A 14,288-nucleotide genomic window follows, 5' to 3' on the forward strand; every position below is an offset into this window, starting at 1 on the left:
GCCACATTACACAGTACACTTCTTCTATGTGTTCCCTAGAATATCCCATTGATATAAGAATACATCAATGACTATTTACAACTGTGCCTGCAACTACTTGCGACCGTGACAACTTGTGACATAAAACTACCCACCTAAAAATAAGTGAGTAATCACTCACTGGTGCAGTACCTTTACAAGCACCCTTTCAGACAAGCAGCTGTAACTTGAACGAAAAAGACAAGAAACTTATATCCTTCCGTTCATTGGTTACCGATCTGTCCATTCACCGAGCCAGAACTATGATATTACTTAAGATTTTTTCTAGAGAAGGATCTAAAATTGCTTTAAAAAAGGAAAATTGTCCTTTTTTCAACGACTTTTGACCAACGTGCAACCTATTTTCAAACTGCACTTCCGCCCAAAGAGTATGGGTAACCGATAAGTGGAAAATCGCATTAGCGCTAAAAAAAACCAACGCCATCTAGCGTCTGGCGAAACTATAAGGCTAGGCCTAGTATATGTCTGTTAAAAAGAAAATTAGCCTACTCTTAACAGTTAAATACTTGCCTTTTTAGGCTGTCTGAGATGTAGGTGAGGGTAAAGAGCCCAAAACTATTTACCTAGCAGGTCTTAAACCTAGGCCTGCTTTGTGCAGCCAGGATAGGTATATTGAGTTAAATTAGTTCATGAAACAAAACCAGTACTGTGTGATTTATTACTTACGCAGATACTTCACCTTTAAATACTATAAATATACAGATTATGCTAGGGCTATACCATTATCGGTACTTATGTATTAAAAGTACTCTTTTGGAAACCAATCACGAAAAACCCGCCCATTCAAGAGACCGTTATAGAGTAATGCAATGCAAGGCGTGGTTTTCATTGCGTTAACGATATTTAAAATGTTGTTTTTTAGAGTTTAGGGGGGGGGGGAGGTACCTAGGTTAGGTTACGTATTTAATATAGGCCTATGCTATGCTTTATCCCCACCCCCGTGATGTGCAAATATGTAGCCCAATTTTGTTTCTAAACTATTATATATTCACCCTATTTTATTTTATTTCATTAGCATTAACCAAACTTGACTTCTTTAGCAGTATATAAAAGAGTACGTTTAATACATTAGTACCCTATTATCATATCAATTATCCAGTTCCGTTTGAAATTTTGTACTTATTTACAGATATTTTGAATGCTTTCGCCAGCCACTACGCTGGGTTTGGCGCTAGTAATTTTCATTTCCCATTTCTCCATGTTAAATCGCGGAAGATCTGACTTATCAATTACCCATACTCTTTGCTTCAGCCTAAGCTCCCGGTCAGTTCCTCCCCACAAGCGTTTGTTTTCCGCGTCGGTTCTATGTGTGATCGCTTTGCACATTCCCTCTTTGCCAAGCAATAGGAACCTGTCCAAAAGTATATTGCGGTTACAAAAGTAGCAATAATTGGGATATCTACAAGAACAAGGGGTTCGTTTAAAACGGCACAAATCCATTCATGGCGACACTCTAAGTCTAACCAAACCTTCACATAACAACTGTCTACGAATCCTGTTTGCCTATAAGTCGACGTATAAGTCTATTACAAAAAAACTTCTCTATTACAAACGCTTATATGCAATTACAAACGCTAACGCATATATATATATATATATATATATATATATATATATATATATATATATATATATATATATATATATATATATATATATATATATAATCCTTGCTCCTCCAGAAGTTTCCTGTTCACATATGTTGCAGAAATGGGAAAAGCCCAGTTCTTCTATTACAAACGCTTATATGCTAAGTTGTGTTTAAGGTTTGTTTGCAAAACGTGAATTATGTACAACGGGAAAATATTCTTTTTTCACATTTATTAACAAGGCATACGAAGTATGCCCCGAGGGAGCGCGAATTTCAGAAATCAAGTAGGCTACATGAGGCGGCGCATGACAAGCGTGGCGGAAATGTGCCAAGTTTTGCGGGACAGTGCAAAGCATTGAGGGAACTACGCCACGGCTGAACTGTACGGTGGCGCCCACAGGTGCACACCCCGCGATGGAATGACCCCTCAGCTAAATCAACATAATCAAATCAATGAAAGCAATTAATTAGTTTTTTTCGCTCATACCTTCATCCTCTCTAAGAAACTAATTTGGAGCGTCTTTTTCTTGCGCAAAGATTCTAGAAATTCTCGGAGATTTACGAAAAATTAAGCAAAAAAATGGGTTTTAATTTTATTTAGTGAATATATAAACAACAAACAAAAAAACACTTAATTAAAAAACACTCCGGATATTTCGGCCCCACATCTGGGTTCCTTTCTCAACGGAAAAAAGGAGAAAAAAAAATATTTTTAAAGAATATTTTTTTTCCCGTTGAGATAGGCTCCCAGACGTGGGGCCGAAATATTCGGAGTGTTTTTTCATTAAGTGTTTATTTTGTTTATTTATTCACTGATTTAATAAAATTAAAACCCGTTTTTTTTTTTGGCTTAAATTTTCGTAAATGGAAAAACAGTGTGGTCTAAGAAGTTATTTACGTCTAGCCTCGGAGGTTTCTTTATGCGCCTAATTAGTATTAGAAAACCCCCTTTCTTTTGCTTACTTCCCTAAGAGGTGGGCGGGGGAAATTAAAAAAATAAACCTTGGCCAGGGTAAATGCAACCAAAATATACCCGAAATTCCCCACTGTGCCGTAAAGCGGCCAAATGTACCATATTACACCCGGACCTTTAATTAGTGCCAAAAATAGTAAAACTTTACTGCATTGGTAAGTCACCAAGCACTGCAATATTGTGTTGCTTGCAATATTCCTGTTCTATTTTTATTTTAAGGTCTTCGACTTTTATTAACAATGTTTTAAATATTATCACAATTTTATAGTGACAACAGTCTATGAAGGAGAGAACATTAAAACAAGTTTGTCAAACGAGACAACATTGAGAATCAAAAGTTAATAAGGAATTCAATATCAACTCAAATAATTCTGTTACTAACCAAGTTTTTTCTACTGTTTCTTTTTCGAGAACCGGTTTTTCATTTGCATGTTGTTTGGAATGAGAAAACCCGCTTAAATAATTTTGTAATATAATCCATTAGGAAATATCTCCTAAAATAAGATATGTTTACTATAAATAAAATAAATTAAAAAAGTTATTTTTAAGAAAAGTGAGAATAAAGATTTAGGACAGGGACTCGGGAAACTTTTTCCAAAAGAAAGGTCTGATGTTTCAAAACAAGTGCATTTAAGTGCAATTTAAATGCATTTGTCGTGCGGTTTCAGTTTTTAAGATAACGGTTTGCCTCAAAGGCTAAGTAAGCACATAAAAGTTTTTTTTTTTAGGGAGAATTCGGAAAAAAGCAGTAAAATTCTTGGAAAAATGGAGACTCATAAAAATCGTAAGATAGCCTACTGGCAGTGGCGGTTATGGCCTCTCTTGCGCCCGGGGCATTTTCAGGACAAATTTTAACAACATTTTCATTTATTAACGAAATAATTTACGATTTGTTAATTAATTAATAATTTATTTTTAAACTTATTATTTGAATTATTCAATTGTGATTAATTTAATTATTTTAATTAACATTTATTTATTTTTATTAATTTTATTAGACTGCGCAAATCTACTTTATTAATGAAATTCCAATAATTACAAAATGATTATAAGGGTTAGATTATTTGTTTGAAATTTTCCACCCCTAAAATTTCTGCGCCTGGAGCAAGTGACCCCTCTGTCCCTCCCCTAAAACCACTTCTGCCCACTAGGGAGAGGGGGGGGGGTTCTGACCATCAATTTACCCTACGTAGCTTGGATTATCTTTCTTTGCGTATGTTTGAACAAATATAAAACTTACATTGACAAATCAATCCCTGGTGTAGTAATCCCCTAAGGAATTTGTGACATTTGTCACACCGGGTTAGTTCATCAAAAGTTGTTTCCTGAAGACGGTGCTGCGAAGCGGGCACCAGCAGGGTATCAGGTACTTCTTCAGACTTCTCTTTCTTCGCCCTACCACACAATTCATCTACACAAGCTAGTATCGAACGCTGTACAAATTCGTCACGAATTTCAAGAGCCTAAAATAAAAGGTGACTGAGATGAATATGCATTCTAGTTGACACTAATCTAGTCGAATCAAAAACAGGACGTAAATTCACGAAAATGTACAGGGAAGGATTTTTTCTTAATTTTTTTTTCTTAATTAAGATTAAAAAAAGAAGCTATTTTTCAAAACCCAGAGAGGGCAATTATTCTAATTTTTTCAGTGAAAATACGAAAAAGGATATTTTTTCAAATCAACAAAGTCCTGGTAGTTCACGGGGGGGGGGGGGCGGGGCGGGGCGGGGGCAGTAAAACTAGAAGCAACTCTGAAAATAGATAAATAGACATTTTCTGAATGATATGGAGCAAGAATTTTGTTATTTGATATTTTACTAATTAATTAATATTTTGTTATATTTTATTGACTGCACTCTCTACTATATTAATAAATTTTCAAAAAATACAGAATGGTTATGGCCGTTAGATTATTTTTTTCTAATTATGCACCCCTAAACTTTCTGCGCCTGGGGCAAGTTCCCCCTCTGTCCCTTCGCTAAAACCGCCTCTGCCTACTGGGGAGAGGAGGGGGTGATGTTGATTGTGATGGTGTAGCTTTTGGTGGTGGTTTGCGATTTAAACTTATCAATTCTAGTCTCCATTAAGTAAATTTAAGGTTATCAATTCTACCCTCCTTTAAGTATATTTAAGGTTTTGAACGTTTTAATAAATTCTAGTCAGTTGAGATTTTAAGATTATAGTCAGTCAATTTTTCAGTTTTAAGACATATTCACGGTTTACAATACCAGAAGGATAGACTGATGACTTTTGGCACCAAGATTAATACTTTTCATGTTCGTTTTCAGTTTAATTCTCTCTCAGGAAGCAAGCAGCAGCAAGCTCAGAACAAGATGGAGACGTACTGTAAACGAGACGTGATTACCACTAAACTTTTGGAACATGCGAATAAATTTTACACAAATTATGATTCAAGTGCAACAATACTCAAGCTGGGTGAATTACAGCAGCATTGATTTCTATTATTGAACAGAGCATTGAATCGGGAATCGAATGGTACATTTTTTTTGTGTTGGATCTTGGGGTTAGTCGCCCCTCTGCCCTTCCCCACCAGCTAGTGACCTGTCAACAAAGCGAGTTAAACAATTTGCTTTAAGAGCAAAATGTCCTTCAAGTTTAAAGAACAACTTAGTCAGTAAACTTGCAGAAATCCGCTCAATATCAAATACTGAAAATATCTATAATATATTAATTCATTTAGCCCAATCCATCTTTATAATATTCAAGAAAATTTACCCAAAAAGGATTTATTTAACCGAAACATTATTGTCACTATCTATATAATATAGGCTAATTAATCTTGTAAACTATTAGCTGTAATGCGTTAAGTAGTCAAATATTAACAACAATAACTACACACAATTTAGACAATGATATTCAAGAGATGAGAAGAGAAAAGGAGAAATAGAGAAGGAGGTAAGAGGAGAAAAGAGTTACTTAAAATGCAACAAATAAGCTCACCTTTTAAAATTATCTTAAATGCTAGTTTATACAGTTAAATATTAACAAAAATAACTGCTTACAATTTAGAAAACAAAATTCAAAAGATGAAGAAGAGAAATGGAGAAATAGAGAAGGATGTAAGAGGAGAAAGAGTTACTTAAAATGCAACAAATAAGCTCACCTTTTAAAATTATCTTAAATGCTAGTTTATACAGTTAAATATTAACAAAAATAACTGCATACAATTTAGAAAACAAAATTCAAAAGATGAAGAAGAGAAATGGAGAAATAGAGAAGGATGTAAGAGGAGAAAGAGTTACTTAAAATGCAACAAATAAGCTCACCTTTTAAAATTATCTTAAATGCTAGTTTATACAGTTAAATATTAACAGAAATAACTGCATACAATTTAGAAAACAAAATTCAAAAGATGAAGAAGAGAAATGGAGAAATAGAGAAGGAGGTAAGAGGAGAAAAGAGTTACTTAAAATGCAACAAATAAGCTCACCTTTTAAAATTATCTTAAATGCTAGTTTATACAGTTAAATATTAACAAAAATAACTGCATACAATTTAGAAAACAAAATTCAAAAGATGAAGAAGAGAAATGGAGAAATAGAGAAGGATGTAAGAGGAGAAAGAGTTACTAAAATGCAACAAATAAGCTCACCTTTTAAAATTATCTTAAATGCTAGTTTATACAGTTAAATATTAACAAAAATAACTGCATACAATTTAGAAAACAAAATTCAAAAGATGAAGAAGAGAAATGGAGAAATAGAGAAGGATGTAAGAGGAGAAAGAGTTACTTAAAATGCAACAAATAAGCTCACCTTTTAAAATTATCTTAAATGCTAGTTTATACAGTTAAATATTAACAAAAATAACTGCATACAATTTAGAAAACAAAATTCAAAAGATGAAGAAGAGAAATGGAGAAATAGAGAAGGATGTAAGAGGAGAAAGAGTTACTTAAAATGCAACAAATAAGCTCACCTTTTAAAATTATCTTAAATGCTAGTTTATACAGTTAAATATTAACAGAAATAACTGCATACAATTTAGAAAATGAAATTCAAGAGATGAAGAAGAGAAATGGAGAAATAGAGAAGGATGTAAGAGGAGAAAGAGTTACTTAAAATGCAACAAATAAGCTCACCTTTTAAAATTATCTTAAATGCTAGTTTATACAGTTAAATATTAACAAAAATAACTGCTTACAATTTAGAAAACAAAATTCAAAAGATGAAGAAGAGAAATGGAGAAATAGAGAAGGATGTAAGAGGAGAAAAGAGTTACTTCAAATGCAACAAATCAGCTCACCTTTTAAAATTATCTTAAGTTCTAGTTCATACAGTTAAATATTAACAAAAATAACTGCATACAATTTAGAAAATAAAATTCAAGAGATGAAGAAGAGAAATGGAGAAATAGAGAAGGATGTAAGAGGAGAAAAGAGTTACTTCAAATGCAACAAATCAGCTCACTTTTTAAAATTATCTTAAGTGCTAGTTAATATAGTTAAATATTAACAGAAATAACTACATACAATTTATAAAATTAAATTAAAGAGATGAAGACTAGAAATGGAGAAATAGAGAAGGATGTAAGAGAAGAAAAGAGTTACTTCAAATTCAACAAATCAGCTCACCTTTTAAAATTATCTTAAATGCTAGTTCATACAGTTAAATATTAACAGAAATAACTGCATACAATTTAGAAAATGAAATTCAAGAGATGAAGAAGAGAAATGGAGAAATAGAGAAGGATGTAAGAGGAGAAAAGAGTTACTTCAAATGCAACAAATCAGCTCACCTTTTAAAATTATCTTAAATGCTAGTTCATACAGTTAAATATTAACAAAAATAACTGCATACAATTTAGAAAATGAAATTCAAGAGATGAAGAAGAGAAATGGAGAAATAGAGAAGGATGTAAGAGGAGAAAAGAGTTACTTCAAATGCAACAAATCAGCTCACCTTTTAAAATTATCTTAAGTACTAGTTAATATAGTTAAATATTAACAGAAATAACTGCATACAATTTAGAAAATGAAATTCAAGAGAAGAAGAAGAGAAATGGAGAAATAGAGAAGGATGTAAGAGGAGAAAAGAGTTACTTCAAATGCAACAAATATGCTCACCTTTTAAAATTATCTTAAATGCTAGTTCATACAGTTAAATATTAACAAAAATAACTGCATACAATTTAGAAAATGAAATTAAAGAGATGAAGAAGAGAAATGGAGAAATAGAGAAGGATGTAAGAGAAGAAAAGAGTTACTTCAAATGCAACAAATATGCTCACCTTTTAAAATTATCTTAAATGCTAGTTCATACAGTTAAATATTAACACAAATAACTGCATACAATTTAGAAAATAAAATTCAAAAGATGAAGAAGAGAAATTGAGAAATAGAGAAGGATGTAAGAGAAGAAAAGAGTTACTTCAAATGCAACAAATCTGCTCACATTTTAAAATTATCTTAAATTCTAGTTCATACAGTTAAATATTAACAGAAATAACTGCATACAATTTAGAAAATTAAATTCAAGAGATGAAGAAGAGAAATGGAGAAATAGAGAAGGATGTAAGAGGAGAAAAGAGTTACTTCAAATGCAACAAATCAGCTCACCTTTTAAAATTATCTTAAGTGCTAGTTAATATAGTTAAATATTAACAGAAATAACTGCAGACAATTTAGAAAATGAAATTCAAGAGAAGAAGAAGAGAAATGGAGAAATAGAGAAGGATGTAAGAGGAGAAAAGAGTTACTTCAAATGCAACAAATATTCTCACCTTTTAAAATTATCTTAAATGCTAGTTCATACAGTTAAATATTAACAAAAATAACTGCATACAATTTAGAAAATAAAATTCAAAAGATGAAGAAGAGAAATGGAGAAATAGAGAAGGATGTAAGAGGAGAAAAGAGTTACTTCAAATGCAACAAATAAGCTCACCTTTTAAAATTATCTTAAATGATAGTTAATACAGTTAAATATTAAAAAAAATAACTGCATACAATTTATAAAATAAAATTCAAGAGATGAAGAAGAGAAATGGAGAAATAGAGAAGGATGTAAGAGGAGAAAAGAGTTACTTCAAATGCAACAAATCAGCTCACCTTTTAAAATTATCGTAAGTACTAGTTATTATACTTAAATATTAACATAAATAACTACATAAAATTTAGAAAATTAAATTAAAGAGAAGAAGAAGAGAAATGGAGAAATAGAGAAGGATGTAAGAGAAGAAAAGAGTTACTTCAAATGCAACAAATATGCTCACCTTTTAAAATTATCTTAAATGCTAGTTCATACAGTTAAATATTAACAAAAATAACCGCATACAATTTAGAAATTAAAATTCAAGAGATGAAGAAGAGAAATGGAGAAAGAGAAGGATGTAAGAGGAGAAAAGAGTTACTTCAAATGCAACAAATAAGCTCACCTTTTAAAATTATCTTAAATGCTAGTTCATACAGTTAAATATTAACAAAAATAACTGCATACAATTTAGAAAATAAATTCAAGAGATGAAGAAGAGAAATGGAGAAATAGAGAAGGATGTAAGAGGAGAAAAGAGTTACTTCAAATGCAACAAATAAGCTCACCTTTTAAAATTATCTTAAATGCTAGTTCATACAGTTAAATATTAACAAAAATAACTGCATACAATTTATAAAATTAAATTCAAGAGATGAAGAAGAGAAATGGAGAAATAGAGAAGGATGTAAGAGGAGAAAAGAGTTACTTCAAATGCAACAAATCAGCTCACTTTTTAAAATTATCTTAAGTGCTAGTTAATATAGTTAAATATTAACAGAAATAACTACATACAATTTAGAAAATGAAATTAAAGAGATGAAGAAGAGAAATGGAGAAATAGAGAAGGATGTAAGAGGAGAAAAGAGTTACTTCAAATGCAACAAATCAGCTCACTTTTTAAAATTATCGTAAGTGCTAGTTAATATAGTTAAATATTAACAGAAATAACTGCATACAATTTAGAAAATGAAATTCAAGAGATGAAGAAGAGAAATGGAGAAATAGAGAAGGATGTAAGAGGAGAAAAGAGTTACTTCAAATGCAACAAATAAGCTCACCTTTTAAAATTATCTTAAATGCTAGTTCATACAGTTAAATATTAACAAAAATAACTGCATACAATTTAGAAAATAAAATTCAAAAGATGAAGAAGAGAAATGGAGAAATAGAGAAGGATGTAAGAGGAGAAAAGAGTTACTTCAAATGCAACAAATAAGCTCACCTTTTAAAATTATCTTAAATGCTAGTTCATACAGTTAAATATTAACAAAAATAACCGCATACAGCTTAGAAATTAAAATTCAAGAGATGAAGAAGAGAAATTGAGAAAGAGAGAAGGATGTAAGAGAAGAAAAGAGTTACTTCAAATGCAACAAATATGCTCACCTTTTAAAATTATCTTAAATGCTAGTTCATACAGTTAAATATTAACAGAAATAACTGCATACAATTTAGAAAATAAAATTCAAAAGATGAAGAAGAGAAATGGAGAAATAGAGAAGGATGAAAGAGGAGAAAAGAGTTACTTCAAATGCAACAAATAAGCTCACCTTTTAAAATTATCTTAAATGCTAGTTCATACAGTTAAATATTAACAAAAATAACAGCATACAATTTAGAAATTAAAATTCAAGAGATGAAGAAGAGAAATTGAGAAATAGAGAAGGATGTAAGAGGAGAAAAGAGTTACTTCAAATGCAACAAATAAGCTCACATTTTAAAATTATCTTAAATGCTAGTTCATACAGTTAAATATTAAAAAAAATAACTGCATACAATTTAGAAAATAAAATTCAAAAGATGAAGAAGAGAAATGGAGAAATAGAGAAGGATGTAAGAGGAGAAAAGAGTTACTTCAAATGCAACAAATCAGCTCACTTTTTAAAATTATCTTAAGTACTAGTTAATATAGTTAAATATTAACAGAAATAACTGCATACAATTTAGAAAATGAAATTCAAGAGATGAAGAAGAGAAATGGAGAAATAGAGAAGGATGTAAGAGGAGAAAAGAGTTACTTCAAATGCAACAAATCAGCTCACTTTTTAAAATTATCTTAAGTGCTAGTTAATATAGTTAAATATTAACAAAAATAACTGCATACAATTTAGAAAATAAAATTCAAAAGATGAAGAAGAGAAATGGAGAAATAGAGAAGGATGTAAGAGGAGAAAAGAGTTACTTCAAATGCAACAAATAAGCTCACCTTTTAAAATTATCTTAAATGCTAGTTCATACAGTTAAATATTAACAAAAATAACTGCATACAATTTAGAAAATAAAATTCAAGAGATGAAGAAGAGAAATGGAGAAATAGAGAAGGATGCAAGAGGAGAAAAGAGTTACTTCAAATGCAACAAATAAGCTCACCTTTTAAAATTATCTTAAATGCTAGTTCATACAGTTAAATATTAACAAAAATAACCGCATACAGTTTAGAAATTAAAATTCAAGAGATGAAGAAGAGAAATGGAGAAATAGAGAAGGATGTAAGAGGAGAAAAGAGTTACTTCAAATGCAACAAATAAGCTCACCTTTTAAAATTATCTTAAATGCTTGTTTATACAGTTAAATATTAACAAAAATAACTGCATACAATTTAGAAAACAAAATTCAAAAGATGAAGAAGAGAAATGGAGAAATAGAGAAGGATGTAAGAGAAGAAAAGAGTTACTTCAAATGCAACAAATAAGCTCACATTTTAAAATTATCTTAAATGCTAGTTCATACAGTTAAATATTAACAAAAATAAATGCTTACAATTTATAAAACAAAATTCAAAAGATGAAGAAGAGAAATGGAGAAATAGAGAAGGATGTAAGAGGAGACAAGAGTTACTTCAAATGCAACAAATCAGCTCACTTTTTAAAATTATCTTAAGTGCTAGTTAATATAGTTAAATATTAACAGAAATAACTACATACAATTTAGAAAATGAAATTAAAGAGATGAAGAAGAGAAATGGAGAAATAGAGAAGGAGGTAAGAGGAGAAAAGAGTTACTTCAAATGCAACAAATAAACCCATCTTTTAAAATGTTACATATCCTATGTACTGACAATTGATTCACAAGGTAAAAATTCGCTTTCTAAACATTTTTTTTTTAAGTTCAAAGAAAAATGTCAGACTAGTGAGTTGAACATGCAGGAATTTTATTCACCTAGCTCAGCATCATCTCTGACAAAAGAAATCTTTAAAATATTTAAAAAGTCAGTTTAGAAAGCGCTTTTTTACCACAAAAATTATTGTCTCCATCTGTTTCTTATATATAATAAGTGAAAAGAAAATGAAAAAAAGGTATGAAAAATAATGAAAGAGCAACTAAAAAAACTAAAAAAGTGAATTTGCTCAAAGCTTTGTTACGGAAGATTGGCTCCTGCTGAAAACCTGATTACAGCCATAATAGTTGCTACAATAAAATAATAAAAACATAAAAATTGGTTTCTTTTCAATTTTCGATCTTTTTTCCCTTTAAAGCTCTTCGTTCTTGTCTTCTTCTTACAATATATTTCTTTTTTAATTTGTACATTGTAATTTTTTTATGGTCGTTTCTAGAACTTTCCAATTTTTTTTAAACTCAAAATAAATGTTAAATCTAATTGTTTGAATAATAATCACAATAAAACTAAAATTATAATAATGCATATGGCGTGGTTTATAAACACGTGCTTATCAACGCGACTAGATACCTTGGCTTAAGAGATTCCTCTCCTGGAATGTTAAATGTACAAGATTCTAGAACCAACGATTCCATTCCGCCACTTAGATTATTCTTTCTGCGGTTTCTAACTTTGAAATTAAAATAATAAAAAAAATCAATCATTAATAAGACGTTTTTTTCAAACAGTTCGTGGCAACGAACTAAAAGTAAGGAGCGACCCGGCTCAATAGTAACCGAAACTTTAAGAAACAAAATTTTGGTACCAATAGATCAAACAGTTCGTGGTGACGAACTGTAAGTAAGGAGCGACCCGGCTCAATAGTAACCGAAACATTAAGAAACAGAATTTTGATGCCAATAGATCGAACAGTTCGTGGTAACGAACTGCAAGTAAGGAGCGACCCGGTTAGTAGCCGAAACTATAAAAAGCGGAATTTTGATACCAATAATTATATCAAAAGAATTTGATTTTTATGCAGATTTAAAATATAAGTTTCATTAAGTTTTGTCTTACCCATAAAAGGTTAAGAGCCGAATAAAATTTTCCTGATTTTCGAAAAAAGGGGTAAATACCCCCTAAAAGTAATACAATCTGAATGAAAAACCACACCATCAGATTCAGGGTATCAGAGAACCCTATAGTAGAGGTTTCATGCTTCTATCTGCATAAATGCGGAATTTTGTATATTTTGCCAGAAGAAAGACCACGAATGCTTGTTTATTTGTTGTTTTTTTCCCAGGGGTGACGTATCGACCCAATGGTCCTAGAATATCGTGAGAGGGCTCATTAGAACGAAAATTAGATGTTCTAGTGCCCTTTTAAGTGACCAAAAAGATTGAAGGGCAAATAGACCCCTTCTCCCTCCCCTTTTTTGCCCAAAATCGTCCGATGAAAGTTTTGAGATAGCTATTTTGTTCATCATAGTTGAAACGCTCAATGACTATGCCTTTGGATATAGCATAAACGCCCCGCCCCCCAAGCCCCAGGGGAAAGGTCTAAGTTATAAAAATTACCCGTTGTTTACGCATAGTATTTGTTATTGAGAAGCACACATACATTTTATGATGGGAAGGCGAATTTTCTGCCGTTTTTTTTTTCACGGGAGGCCTTTCCAGGGGGTGAATTTGTCAAAGGAAATTATACACTGGGGGAATTTGCCAGAATTCCTATACAAAATTCTTTTTGTATTTCTTGCTTTCTCTTTTCCGTCTCTTTTTTACGCTTGGAGTCGTTAAGGGTAATCGTCCTGGGTAAATTTTTACTGGGGTTGAATCGTTTAGAGAATATTTCCGTGGGAAGGGTAATTTTTCCGTGGAGGTGGGACCATATTTCCTGGTACTATTTAAGAAACGATTAGAAATAAAAAACAAGTTTTTTAAATTAAAAGTAAGCAGCAATATTAAAACTTTAAACGAACAGAAACTGTTATGTATACGAAGGGGATTGCCTCCTCCTCAACACCTCGCTCTTTGCGCTAAAGTTTGAATTTTATCCATTCCTTAAGAACGACTCCTGAAACACAATGTTCGTTTAATTGGAACAATAAGAAGCTTTTTTCATAAGAAGCTTTTTTCATATACGTAATAATTTCTGTTCGTTTTAAGTTTTAATGCTGCTCCTTACTTTCAGTTGAAGAAACTTAATTCTCACGGAGGTGGAGCGGGAAGGGAGGCAAATGCAAGAAAATACTTTATACTTCCTATTAAAATAGTTTACATGCAATAGAATACTTTATATTGTATTTCCTATGGTGTTTAACTTAGCAAAAAAAAAAAAAAAAAAAAAAAAAAAAAAAAAAAAAGACGATAAGACATTTTACAAAAACTAGGACAGCTATCGTACGTACTCCCGAATTTTTTTTTTCCTATGAAGGCAGCCTGTGGAAATAATTCTAGAGAAGTTTAGGGGGAATGAGAGGGAAGGTAAAGGTAAAAAAAGCCTTATAAGACCCTTTGCATAAACACCTTATCGTTTTCGAAGACTAAAGTTTGCATTGTATTTTGTGCCATCCAGAGGAGGAAGGGGGGA

At 31.2% G+C, this 14,288-nt stretch overlaps 1 protein-coding gene across 1 annotated transcript in view; it reads right to left on the reverse strand.

The window, feature by feature from the left end:
- Pi3K21B (phosphatidylinositol 3-kinase regulatory subunit alpha) overlaps positions 1-14,288 on the reverse strand; it is a 293,295-nt gene that overhangs the window by 96,102 nt on the left and 182,905 nt on the right. Inside the window, exon 7 of the mRNA XM_089106583.1 lies at positions 3,844-4,066. Within this exon, the coding sequence (XP_088962709.1) occupies positions 3,844-4,066 (223 nt within the window). The remainder of the gene's footprint in view (positions 1-3,843; positions 4,067-14,288) is intronic.

This window comes from Artemia sp. Qi Xiang Cuo, chromosome 21 (assembly GCF_049724085.1).
Source record: "Artemia sp. Qi Xiang Cuo chromosome 21, ASM4972408v1, whole genome shotgun sequence".
Taxonomy (NCBI): Eukaryota; Metazoa; Arthropoda; class Branchiopoda; order Anostraca; family Artemiidae; genus Artemia; species Artemia sp. Qi Xiang Cuo.